This window comes from Anser cygnoides, chromosome Z, assembly GCF_040182565.1.
Source record: "Anser cygnoides isolate HZ-2024a breed goose chromosome Z, Taihu_goose_T2T_genome, whole genome shotgun sequence".
Lineage (NCBI taxonomy): Eukaryota > Metazoa > Chordata > Aves > Anseriformes > Anatidae > Anser > Anser cygnoides.
This window is the reverse complement of record NC_089912.1, coordinates 54,013,009-54,026,614: the sequence shown is the minus strand read 5'-3', so window position 1 is coordinate 54,026,614 and position 13,606 is coordinate 54,013,009. Positions and strand designations below refer to the sequence as shown.

Here is a 13,606-nt window from a genome sequence, read left to right as displayed (position 1 = left end):
TAATCAAAATGCTCTAAAGAGGTACCACATAGATGTTGTTAAAAATTCCTGAAATTTTGTCTTCAAAAATCAAAGCATTGGCTTTCCTTAAATGAAACAAATCAAAAATGTGCATATACTGCTACTTTAATACACATGCATGGCATACGGAGTAAATGTTGAACACTGTATGGGTCTTTGTAATGAATACATTCCCACTGATTTGGAAATGAATACAAAACATAGTTAAAAGTAGGTGTCACAGCTCTCTTTGAAACCTATTTAAATAGATTATAGTCTTGGTGTTCTGTTCTCCAAAAGATAGGAAATTATTTCATCGATTACATCATGCAGATTAGCTGTATTTAGTCCTTGCTCAATTATCTTCTTAGATGTTACTTAAACCAATTGTTTACAGGTGAACCTTTTTTGATAATGTCTAGGTACAAAACAAGCATCTATGCACCTCATGAATGACGAGGAAAAAAAAAAACACAATTTTGACTGTTGGTACAAAATGTTGCAAAATATCTTGAAATCATGTGAATTTTGATTTAATATATACTAGAAAATAAATTGGAGAATCATGTTTTTTTTTCCCCACTTTATGAAAAAGTAGAAGACAACTTAATAGGACCAGCAGATAAAAACTAAAACAGATAGAGGTAGAAATTCTTGTGACTACATTTACTGCATTTAAGAGAAAATTCCCTAATATTGATAAAGAACCTATACATCCAACCTCTTAGTCTTTGATATATCTTCTTAATATCTAATGGCCTTCATGTTTCTAAAATTACTTTGAAAGCTGAGCTAGAGAATATTTGGATATTTTTCCAGAAGCTAGTGATTGTTGAAATTTCTTAAAAATACTTGAAATGGGAGACCTTGGGATCTTGGAAATCTAAATAAATTTCATGTAAAGAAATTTGTCCTTTTAATGATGCTTTGAATAATGACACCAGCAATAAGTACTGATTGCTAAACTTCTGTAACTGCATCATTGTATTGCAGAGCTGTCACACTATGAAACTTCCATGTTCATTTATTTGCTGAGATTTGACTGAGTTTTTACTATTTCTTCTTTGTATGGAAGGGGTATAGAAATATGTTTCTCCTCAGTTAAATGGATAATCAGATTGCACGGTTGTTTTATAAGCTGCTTGAAATTACTTGTAGTGTGCAAAGTGATTTGAAAATAAAGACCTTGGTCTTGCAAATTTCTTCCACCTTAGGATGACAATTGTATGCTTTAATTTTAGTAAGTTGCTGGTGGTGGTTGTGTCTGATTTGCCGATGTCTTAGTGGACACTACTTTGCTGAAGTTAGTTAAGATTTACTGAATGATACAATACTAGAATTTGGCCTTCAGCAGTAATTTCATGTTCATTGATTTCTATATCATATAAAATAGAAGAAGTCTGAAGAATCAAGTAAATTCTGTAGAAAAATGCCTGTAATGATCTACTGAAGACACTGATGTAACAACAAATACTTTTAAATTCTTGAATTCTTGTTATGGTTTAGCCCTAGGAGGCTGCTCAGCACCACACAGTCCCTTGCTCACTCTCCCCAGGTGAAATGGGGGAGAGAACTGGAAAGGTAAAAGTGTGAGAACTCAAACAAGGAATTCATTCTCCACTTCCCATTGGCAGGCAGGTGTTCAGCCACTTCCAGGAAAGAAGGGCTCATCACAGAATTTCACAGAATGGCTGAGGCTGGAAGTGACCTCTGAAGATCATCTAGTCCAACTCCCCTGCCGAGCAGGTTCACCTAGAGCATGTTGCGCTGTATGGCATCCAGGCGGGTTTTGAATATCTCCAGAGAAGGAGACTTCACAACCTCTCTGGAAAACCCGTTCCTGTGCTCTGTCACCCTCACAGTAAAGAAGTGCCCCCTCATATTCAGCTGGAACTCCCTGTGCTTCAGTTTGTGCCCGCTGCCCCTCGTCCTTTTGCTTGGGCACAATTGAAAAGAGTCTGGTTCCATCCTCTTGACACTGTCTCTTCAAATATTTATATGCATTGATGAGATCTCCCCTCAGCTTTCTCTTTTCCAAGCTAAACAGGCCCAGTTCTCTCAGGCTGTCCTCATATGACAGGTGCTCCAGTCCCCTGTCATCTTAGTAGCCCTGCTCTGGACTCGATTCAGTAGTTCCATGTCCCTCTTTTACTGGGGAGCCTAGAGCTGGGCTCAATACTTCAGGTGTGGACTCAGTAACAGTTTCTTGGGAAGACAAACACCATCACTGCAAATATCCCCTCCCTCCCCTCTTCCTCCCTCCTTACCCCAGCTTTTATCGCTGAGCATGATATAATATGGTATGGAATATGTCTTTGGTCAGCTATGTCCCCTCCTAGCTCCTGGTGCATCCGCAGACTCCTCGGTGTCAGGGCAGCATGAGGAGCTGGAAAGGCCTTGGCTCTGTGTGAGCACTGCTCTGCAGCAGCTAAAAGATCAGAGGGTTATCACCACCATTTTCATAAAAAATCCAAAACAGAGCATTATGTGAACCACTACAAAGAAAATTAATTCTATTCCAGCCAAAACCACGACAGTTCCATGACATTAATTTCTACTTAAGGTTTTAGCATGAAATACAAATTTTAATTATACTACAAAATAATAATGGTTGTTTATTGTCTCCTGTTTTTAACAGGCTGTTGGAGAGGAATTTTTAAATGCAGCAGCTGATTACCATATATCCAACAAGAATCTGTACAACATGGATCTGAGTGAAAGAGTGAGAGAGCAAAAATCTGTAGCAGGCAAAAACCTGGAAACTGCAGCTGCTTTTGCTAAAAAGGATCTTCTGCCTCTGGATGTTTCGGTTATCAACCAAAATGAAAGTGAAAACACAGAAACTTGGGCTGGATCTCAGACAACAGCAGAATTTGCACAAAGTACAAGCCTTGCTACTACCATGCAGCTTGATGGCATTGGAAAAGTAAATATTTTTTTTTTAAATAATAAAAAACAAACAAACCATGGAAAGGCATTATTAAGTTATAGAATCTTCTGCTGAAATTGACGCTGGCTAGCACCCCCATATGGTTCTTTGGTTGTAATGTCAAGAGTCAAATGTGGTAGCTGACATCAAAACTTTAAAATTTAGTGGAAGTAGCCAAAACAGGAGATAATTTATGGCTTCAAGATAGTAATCTCCCAGAGACTGGAGATACAGTGGTTGTTTAAAAGTCTGCTCATACTCACAGTACAAGACACTGCTGGAGCATGGTGTTCTTGTTGGGCAGACCAGGGGTCTAGAGCAAGGCTGTTCTGTTAACTTCTGCAGATATCTGGACATATGGAAGAGGTTACATCCCGGTGCTCATGCAAGATCGCACAGTTCAACTTCCATACTAGCCTGTGATGCCAGTGTGTGCAAATACAGTTTTTCTTTATATGACCGTTGCTATGACCTATTTCTATTCCTTCAATTCAGTGATTACTTAAGAAATTCTTAAAAGAGTTGCAATTTTATATTAGCCTTGTTACTTTAGCATTGGCAAATCGAGAGGCATCTCTGGTGAGTGAGTCAGTGAGCTCTTGAATTCATCCCACTTATTTTAAGAGTGTAACTGGTGTCCCTAAATTAATTATAAACAATATATTTTGCAATAGATTCTATGTTACATAGTGAATGCACATATATGAGTTTGATCTTTGAAAGACTGACTTTTCTAGTGACTGTATAAGGAATCTGTATTAATAATAGCTTTGGTAAAAGGTAAGATGAGTTAAGGTCTGTGTCTAGTCATATTTTTATATTGGCATTCTGAACTGATGTTGTTTTCCATTGTGTTAGGATCAAGTGCTCTCAATGGAAAAGAGCTGCTCAGTATCTGTGGAGGGAAGTTCCACAACCCCAAATTCAGTCAAAAATACATATGAGAAGACCATCACTATTGCAAAAGGCAATTCAAGTCTAGGTAAAGTACCTGATATTTTTTGTAACTTGTTCAGGAACATGCTTTCTGTTTTTCTCCTGTGTTTCCTGTTCTACCAGTAAAGATTAATCCACTTGCTGTCACCTTTAAGAGCAAATAAGGTGCCCACTCTCACTAAGGATTTTTTTTTCTATAAAGGAAGTCAGTCAATCCTAAGTGTTAACAGTACAGTTTTCATACGTTGTTTTTTACTGTCTGTGCATAATGCAGTGGAAAAACAAGATAGGGCCAACAAGTGCTGTATTTTGAGATTAAAACAAACAAACAAAAAAACAAAATACCTGTGGTAAAAGAGTTGCAGATTCAAATACATGTAAAAGTGAAATCGTCTTGTTTTCTGAAGATGGTCAAAAGGATCTAAACAAGCCATTCACTTCCTTGATACTGATTTTTACATGTATCGTAAATTTCAGTATTTTTGAAAATCAGATAATTAATACATTTAATAGATACTATTTGTGACTCAAAGATGTCATCATTTTCTAGAGAGTTTCAGATTTTTAAAGATCTTCAATCTGCAACATCCTGAGCATTCTGACTAGAGGTGCATTGTGGCATTAACAGGCACAACAGGCTGGAGAACTCCTTGTCCTCTTCAAGTCATAGAATCATAGAATGGTTTTGATTGGAGGGGACCTTAAAGATCATCTAATTCCAACACCCTGTCATGGGCATGGACACCTCCCACTAGACAAGCTTGCTCAAAACCTCATCCAACCTGTCCTTGAACACTTCCAGGGATGGGGCATCCACAGCTTCTCTGGGTAACCTGTTCCAGTGCTTCACCAAACTCTGATTAAAGAATTTCTTCATAATATCTAAAATACCCTTTTTTGTTTTTAAACCATTCCTCCTTGTTCTTTCAGTCCTCTCCCTGACTGGATGGCTGCTGTAAGATGTCCCTGGAGCTTTCTCTTCTCCATGCTGAATAACCCTGACTCTCTTAGCCTGTCCTCAAAGGAGAGGTGCTCCTTGAGCTCTCTGATCATCCTTTTGGCTCTCCTCTGAACTTGTTCTAATACTTCCGTATCCTTCTTGTGCTGGGGGCCTCAGGGCTGAATGTAGTGCTCCAGGTGAAATCCCGTGCTTATATTCCTATGTCTAAGAAGCTTATTCATAGAATCATAGAAAGACTTGGGTTGGAAGGGATCTTAAAGATCACCTAGTTCCAACCCCCCTGACATGGGCAGGGATGCCACCCACTAGATCAGGTTGCCCAGGGCCCCGTCCAGCTTGGACTTGAACACTTCCAGTGATGGGGCATCCATAACTTCTCTTGGCAACATGTCCCAGTTTCTCACCACCCTCTGAGTCAAGAATTTCCTCCAAACCTCTAATCTGAATCTCCCCTTTCTGGTTTAAAACCATTTCCCCTTGTCCTATCATCTGCCCAAGCAAAAAGTTTCTCTCCATCTTATTTTATAAACCCCTTTTAAGTACTGAAAGACCACAATTATGTCTCTCCAGAGCCTTCTCTTCTCCAGTCTGAACAACCCCAACTCCCTCAGCCTGTCCTCACAGGAGAGGTACTCCAGCCCTCTGATCATCTTTGTGACCTCCTCTGGACTTGCTCTAACAGGTCTACATCCTTCTTTTGCTGGGGGCCCCAGACCTGGGTGCAATACTCCAGGTGGGATCTCATGAGAGCAGAGCAGAGGGGACAATCACCCTCCTCGCCCTGCTGGCCACACTTCTTTTGGTAAATCCCAGGATGCAGTTGCCCTTGTGGGCAGCAAGTGTGCACTGCTAGCCCATGTCAAGCTTTTCATCCACTTACTGGACAGTTCGTAGCTACTCAGGGCTGTCTTCTTACAGCTTAGACAACTGTGTTGATTTCAACTGCAAGTGAATGTGAGGAACCAAGACCCCTAAGAGATTTGTAAGAGATTTTTGTAAGGATTTCTGTAAGGAGTTCGAAAAAGCACAAGTTGAGTGTCTCTATTAGTGTTGTTCTGTAAGTATTTTTTTTCTCTGATATAGATACATAGGCAGATGTTTGCATGGTGGGCTGAATCTGGATAGCCTGTGGGTTACAGCTGCTTTTTAAACTCTGTTCAGCCAGTTTCTGTTGTTCAGCTTGTCTCCCCCAGTCTTAAGTTCACAGAGTAATGTGTTGTGTCTTTGTCTTCCGTAGTCATGTTTATATATAAATGGCTAGAATTTTCTTGTAATCAGTATCCTTGGAGGCTTTGCTCTGGGTAGCTTTCACGTTGAAGATCATCTTCCTTCTGCTCAGTCTGGACAAAAACGTAAGAGATGATGAAGACAGAACTTCACTCCCGTTGCTTGCTATCTTGAAGTTTACATGCAAAACCAGGAGAACACAAGCGGGGTGTTCACTGCTTCTTTCTCTAGTAAATCTTCCTGTATAAGGCACTCTTACTTCAGTTGCTTTAACTTGTTAGGGAAAACATTCTCGTTGGCCAGTGCACAAAAAGGAATGAAAACAAGTTTGGCACAACAAAGATGTTGAGGGGAAAACTATGTTGGGCCTGCAGGTACCTTTCCTTTGCCTTTGTGAAGAATGTTTTTTCTTAGAAGTGTCAACAGTGTTGTTAGCATGAGCACTAGCTGCCCTGAAAATTACACTGAGAACCCATGCATATAAGAACAATCACTAGGACATGAAACCCAGCAGCCCAGCTAAGTCCCTGTGGATACACCATGGGCGAGTACGGGGAAGACCATTTCTGTCTTGTTTCCCATTCGTGAAAAGAACCTGGAGTTAAATTGCGCATATAAGCCTCAAGGATTAGCATCCTGCTTTACTACTGGTAGGATTGTCATGTAAATCAAATAATGGACTGTATCTGTCAGTAGTGCACATGCTCTTGCAGAAGTCAGGATTCTCTTCTGGGCCTAATCAATGGGCTGCCTTAATTTTCTACAGAAGATTATTTGATATCCCTGTGCTTCTAGTTAATCCTTTAATCATTTTAATTCTTTTCCTAAAAAGAACCATGATAAACAAAACTGACGTGGCAGATGAACTCAGTGAACTACTCAGAATTACAAATTCAGTTTTTTTTGAAGCCATTCTGTTACCTTTTTGGTTGAGATCTATTTGATTGTTGGCTTATTTTCTGCTTAAAATTTCCACTGCTCTTTGTTTTCTTATATTGAGCTTGATACATGAAATGACATAAGATAAAGTCAAGATACTGTGATTGTGATTTGTAACTCCTGTCTCCTGTTAGAAGAAATAAACTCGAGGAGAATAAGGGCAATATTCAGGATTGCTGACGTTGGCAGGTCGAGTGGCTGTCTTCTGCCTTCCCAGCCTCTTGTTATATTTCTTTCTCTTGTCATTCAGAACTGGGGCTCATAGATTATATTAACTCTTACCTGTTTCATGCCTTTTTCACTGTAGGGATGACAGTAAGTTCCAATAAAGATGGCTCAGGAATGATAGTCCGTAGTGTCATCCATGGAGGCTCAATAAGTCGCGATGGACGGATTGGTGTGGGAGACTGCATCCTGTCCATTAATGAAGAGTCAACCACTGACTTAACCAATGCACAGGCCCGAGCTATGTTAAGAAGGCATTCACTTATTGGACCAGATATCAAGTAGGTACACCTTGAACATTATCTGTGGTAGGAAAAGGCTAATAATCAAAATCTGGTGAGATTTATGCAGATTTTTTAAATCAGAATTTTGTTTGTTTTCACAGTGTGGATTTATCTTTAAATTACCCTTTCAGATGAATAATTCACTATTGAATTACAGCTTTGTAAGTCTGAAAGATAAAATCACTTGTGTGGGAGGCTCTGGGTGTTCTTAGAAAAGTTATTGCTGTGATTAGTTCCCATCATCATTACTGCCCTACCTGGCTATTTTGAAGGCATAGGATTTGTTAGAGTTCTGCATTTACAGTATGACTCTGCTAAACAAAGTAACGATTTCCTCAAGATATCCGTGCTTCTGAAAGGTTGACTGTCTGGCAATTGCACAAGTGATTTCATTTGATGGAGACCTTTCTTATGGATTTTGTCTTTGACTGCCAGACAGAAAGTATGATACCTGATGTTAATGCAGAAAAGTAATATTTAAAAAAATGTAAGTACATCTGTAATAAACAGCAGAAATAGGCTGTTCCGTGAAGTCACTTCCAGGTTTTCATTAATACGTATGAAGGAGCTTTTGCTCACATACATAGATAGCTATACTTTGGAGTACTACTTTAAACTGAAGTATTTAATATGAGTCTTGAAAAATCCACTTGCTCAATGAGAAAGTTTCTTCTTCTCAAGTTCAGTTTACAGAAATTTAACTTTCCATTAAAGTACAATTCTTTCTAACTGTCATGGTTATAGAGTTAACTTTGCCCATATATCCACCATCTAGAAATGAGGTTTTCCTGAGCTTGTGACCAGTTCTCCAGACCTGTCAGTGCTGTGTTTACAGCTTAAAAAAAAAAAAAAAAAAAAAGACCTAATAGCTGTTTTTCTGAAACCCGTGTTAGTATGGACGGGGTGAGGTCTGCTAATGGAATTACCAGAGATGCTGTTAATAGAAGCCTCTTTTTTTTTTTTTTTTTTTTTTTTTTTTTTAAGAACGTATCCTTGAAAATGATCAGTTCAGTCCCAGTGTAACAGTGTAGTTTCTATCTGTTAAAAATGGACTGCAGGGCATTCGCTTCTTCCTCAGTCATATGCTACCTTTGAAGAGACCAGGCATTCTGAGAACAGGTGGGCAAGGTATCTTCACTGTGGGTCGTAGGTTTAATGTCTGCTGCATAGCTGTCATGTTTGTAGGATTAGGACTTAATACAAGCTTGTTTGAATGGTGGGTTCTGCTCATACAACTGATTACATTTTTAGACAAGTTGTTGTGAATATGAGCAAGTCAATGTTGATAAAACTTGATATTGATTATTCTTGTAAGATTTCAAACTGCATTGTAATTCCAACTTCCATGACTGAAATCAGTTGGTATATACACATGAATATGTTTGTACATCTGCTGAGATACACATATGCCACAGCACAATTTTTTCTGCAAAGTCTTTTATTAGTGCCATAGTTAAGTGATCCAACACAGATGTGTTCATTTTTTGTGCTTATCCTTTTATAGCTCTTCATTTGTGCTATGTGAATATAAGTTTTGCTTTATAGTCTTAGTCTTTTTCCAGATACATTGGAAATACAAAATCTCATATGAGATGTGAACATTCAGATGTCCCAAAGAAAAGTGCATCACCTCCTTCTGTAAGAAGCTGAGGTATTCACATTCTGACTTAAGAGTTTTAGCTTTCATTTTATGTTTACGTTCTTTGGTGCATTCCCATGATAAGAGTTTAAAGTGAAGCCATCTTTTGTCTGTCAGACAAATAAAATGCCAAATCCTTTCTTAGCTTCTAAAGGAATCTTGCAAGAATAAGGACAATATTTTTTGGCCTACATAGTTTTGATACAAATCTACTTTATCAGCATAATTAAACGTTTCAGTAATTTTCACTTTCAGGAGAAGTACAAGATTTAAAAAAAAATACTGTGATACAAATGTGTGGGTAAATGTGTCCCAAATCAGGAATTTGGAGGTACAGAGCACTATCTCATGATAGTTATTCCTGTTTTCTAAGAAGGGTACAGAGCTATATAAACACTGTTTCACAGTTAATGTGATGTGATTCATGATCTAAGGGACAGCCTTTCCAATAAGCAAGCATTGAATCTCTTTGGTGTCATCCTACGGAAACAAGGGTGTACAACCACTCAAATGTGGTTGTATTATTCCTTTATCCATACAGGGCTGTAAAGCCCACACCTTAACTATTAAGCTGAACTTTTTTGGGGTACCAGGTCGGCCCCAAAAAGTGATTAAGCAGGAATATTTTAATTTCAAACCTGTCTTTCAGTGGCAAACATTATTTACTGAAAGCAGAGGAAGCCATTCTTACTTGCCGTATAAAGGCTTTTTTATTTTATTCAAGGAAATTCAATTTTTGATAGATCAGGAGCCAGCAATCTGAGTTTTATTTGATGTATTCTTTTTCTTTTTCCCTTTGCTTGTGGAAAACTAGATGTGTGGCCTTACCAGAATGCATACTTTTTCATATACTCCACCATTCCAGGAGCTCTTGTATTCCTGTAATAATAGACAAGGTTTTCTGCTCAGAGGCAGCTGCTTCTAATATCTGTCAGATAATTGCCAGTCTGAATCAGAATTCACCTGCCTTAACCTTAATGTGTGGGGATGATTTCCTGATCAAGGAGTAGAAGATTGCAATTCAATTTTGCATGCTTGTTAATAATCACTACTATAGACAGTAATAAAGATTAGATGCTTTCTGGGGGAGGTATAGGTGACGTGGAGATGGAAAAAAAGAGAAAGGAGAAAGTAAAAAAAAAAAAAAAAAAAAAAGAAAAAAAGGCAGCTCACACTTTTAACTACATAAGTATGCCTCTCACATTCAGCATGAGACAGTGACATTTGTTAACACCTTTGTAAAAAGATGCTGCATCATATGCTTCACATTCTAGATCTTCTCCAGCACCTGCTGATGATCAGGCCCTCTTTTATGTGTGAGTATTGGCGATTCAGAAACTCATTATGGCTCTGTGTTGCAACTTGTCTGTAAAATCATTCCATGCCATGCTTTTATTACATCTGTAATAATGTCAGGGATATATCCAGATATAGGTACATACTCTTTCTGTCTTTGTGTGTGCATGTGCATGTATGGATGTATATATAAAGAAGTGTGTGTGTATACTTGTTTTTTATATATTTATGTGTATATATATGGTTTAAAACTTGAAGATTATAGCATATTTCCTAAAACCAGAATACATATGTTTTCATTCAAAAAAATCACTGCTAATGACAGCCACCCCAGATGTGTTCAGAGCATGTGTGTGGGGGGAGTGTGTGCTTGTACGGGGTTTCACTGCTGGAGTTGTCCTGAGTACAATGTACTGATATCTGGATTAATCAATGTCAGATTTTCTGCGGCACTTATATTTTACTTTCTTCATGTATAAAAAGGTTCAAATGAGAACTTAATTATTAATGACAGTTATTTCTGCTGAACATTCTCCATACATTGTTACTTGGTTTGTTGGTGTTTTGAGGTTTTGTGTGGCTGTTCAGTCAAGCATGTGATAACTGTTCCTCTGTACTGCATGCATTCTTGTGTTTACAGATGTTTTCATATGTACACCATGGTGTTCCCATTGTCGCTGCTTTCATTGCTAGTGCATATCTTGGTGAGGGGGTGGTAGCTCTCAAAAAAGGAAACCAGAGTACTTTCTCCTTCAAGCTGTACAGCTATGAAAAAGAGGGAATGATTAGGCCCTGCGTATAGTAGACAATTCACCTGTTTCCCGTCTTCTGTGTCTTCATCCATATTTCTTAGCAATTGTTTCTCTTACTGTCTTCCCAGTGACTTATTAAGGCAGATTTTAGTCCCTTCTGGGGATGAGCCATTCAGATGCCTTTATGAATTTTTATTTCTATGTTAGAGCACAAGGGTCAACATAGTTGACCAGAGGCTCCCAGGACCTTTCATGTTCTGGCACTCTTGTCACCTCAGTCTGGTTCCTGGCACATGATGAGGCATTCAGGATGGTAATGGATATCTTCAGACCTTGCTGTAACCTCCAAGAACCGAGCTGCAATAGCAATCCAGCAAACGATGGATTTAATTCACTGTGGGCTTTCTGCCCATGAACCACTAAACAGAGAACAGATTCTTGGCAGATGTGAAATCTGAGGCAGTTAGTGCAATCTGAACTTGCCATGTCTCACAGAAGAAAGGACCAGGAAAGAGAGATACTTAGCAAAGATGAAATTCTAACAAACGTGCTCCCTAAAACTCTTAATTTTAAGCAGAGCTGGGTTATGTATATTCCTTTTCATTTCAATAATAATCACAGAATCCTAGAATGGTTTGGATTGGAAGAGACCTTAAAGATGATATAATTCCAACACCTCTGCCATGGGCAGGGACCCCTTCTGTTACACCTGGTTGCTCAAAGCCCCATCCAATCTGGCCTTAAACACCTCCAGGGATGGAGCATCCACAACTTCTCTGAGCAACCTGCTCCAGTGCCTCACCACCCTCTGAGTGAAGAAGTTCTTCATAATATCTAGTCTAAATATACCCCTTTTTAGTTTAAAGACATTCTTCCTTGTCATGTTATTACACCCCCTGACAAAGAGTCCTTCCCCAGCTTTCCTGTAGGCCCCCTTTAGGTACAAGAAGGCCGCTATAAGGTCTCTCTAGAGCCTTCTCTTCTCCAGGCTGAAAAATTCCAACTCCCTCAGCTTGTCCTCAAAAGAGACGTGCTCCAGCCTTGTGATCATCGAGTCTCACGAGAGCAGAGCAGAAGGGGATAATCACCTCCCTCACCCAGCTCGCCACACTGTTTTTGATGCAGCCCAAGATACGGTTGGCTTTCTGGACTACAAGCGCACATTGCTGGCTCATGTTAAGTTTCTCATCAACCAACACATCCAGGTCCTTCTCTTTAGGGCTGCTCTCAATCAATTCTCTCCCCAACCTGTATTTTTGCTTGGGATTGCTAAAAACAATAGCATGGACAGTCACATCAATAACATAGCTTAGCTTATAGGAGCAGTTAAAGAAAGCTTTGCAGTTAACAGAACTTTGGAAATTAACAAGCAAGAAAAAAGATGAACTCCTACACAGAATATACCTTTTCATACATTTGATCCATGCAATTTGGTTTTCTTTCCCTCACTTTTTTTTTTTTCAAAATGCAAGTAGATGTTCTTGCTTATATTTATGAAATAGCTGAAGCATTATTGATGTTTAGTTGTAGATAAGAACAAAGAGAAAAAAATATATATTTAATATTCGTTTGAGTTCTTAAAATTAAGCAGTTAGAACCATAGTTAAGCACTAGAATAGAAATAATGTAGTTTTTCCAAAGAGTTAAAGGAGCTGCCAGTGATACTATCTAAATTCGTCAGCATCAGTTGGGTAACAGTCACTCAGTTTTAGATGCACAATCTTAAAATGGTAGAGTGAACCTCTTCTTGGTTTGTATGCTGAGCGCAGAAATGGAAGCTTACCTTCGTAAGACAGTTTTCAGAAGATGTTTGTAAGTAGCATAGAAGGCATCCTTTGAGCTGCATCTTTTGAATGTCCTAGCACAATGTAGGTTATTCATTCATATAATTAAAATCTACATGGTATCCCAGAACCTGTAGCACATCTGGTTTGCCTTCCCCTTAGCTGATCGGTAATGCTGATGTCGCAAGGCAGGATGAGGTAAGGACTACCATTACCCTTGGACCTTAGAACCCTTCGTAGTTTCCAGTGCTCGCTGTTCAAAAGGACTGGACAAGAGATGAAAAATGTTGGGCACTCTGCTGTCAGCGATCCCTCTCTGCATCTGGGCTCAGTCTGGGCACATATATTTCCTATTAAGGGACTTGCCATTCTCCTATCTGTACTGTGAACAACAGCTTCTTGCTACATTTTAGCATAAAGGAGATTGTTGAGATCATCTAGCCAACAGAAACATTGCTGACAATTCTGATTTCTTCAGTGCAGCTGCCTTTCAAGGGAAAATGCATTATTTTCTGCTTAATTTTATGGGGTAAAAGTTAATGAATTTGATTGAGGTGGAATTGATGGCTGTAACTGCATTTCCTTTCACTGAAACACAGCTTGCAGGTGTTGTGGCTTTTATAGTGGCAGTTTT

The 13,606-nt window shown here is 38.9% G+C and overlaps 1 protein-coding gene across 15 annotated transcripts in view; it reads left to right on the top strand.

Annotated features, from left to right (window-relative positions):
• The window catches only part of MPDZ (multiple PDZ domain crumbs cell polarity complex component), a 103,415-nt gene that overhangs the window by 54,468 nt on the left and 35,341 nt on the right, over nucleotides 1-13,606 (top strand). For 10 of the 15 annotated variants that reach the window (XM_048049769.2, XM_048049779.2, XM_048049778.2 and 7 more), the window contains 4 exons: nucleotides 2,639-2,926; nucleotides 3,788-3,911; nucleotides 7,300-7,498; nucleotides 10,415-10,456. In XM_048049769.2, the coding sequence (XP_047905726.2) occupies nucleotides 2,639-2,926; nucleotides 3,788-3,911; nucleotides 7,300-7,498; nucleotides 10,415-10,456 (653 nt within the window). The remainder of the gene's footprint in view (nucleotides 1-2,638; nucleotides 2,927-3,787; nucleotides 3,912-7,299; nucleotides 7,499-10,414; nucleotides 10,457-13,606) is intronic. The other 5 variants (XM_048049786.2, XM_048049784.2, XM_048049774.2 and 2 more) reach the window with 1 other exon arrangement.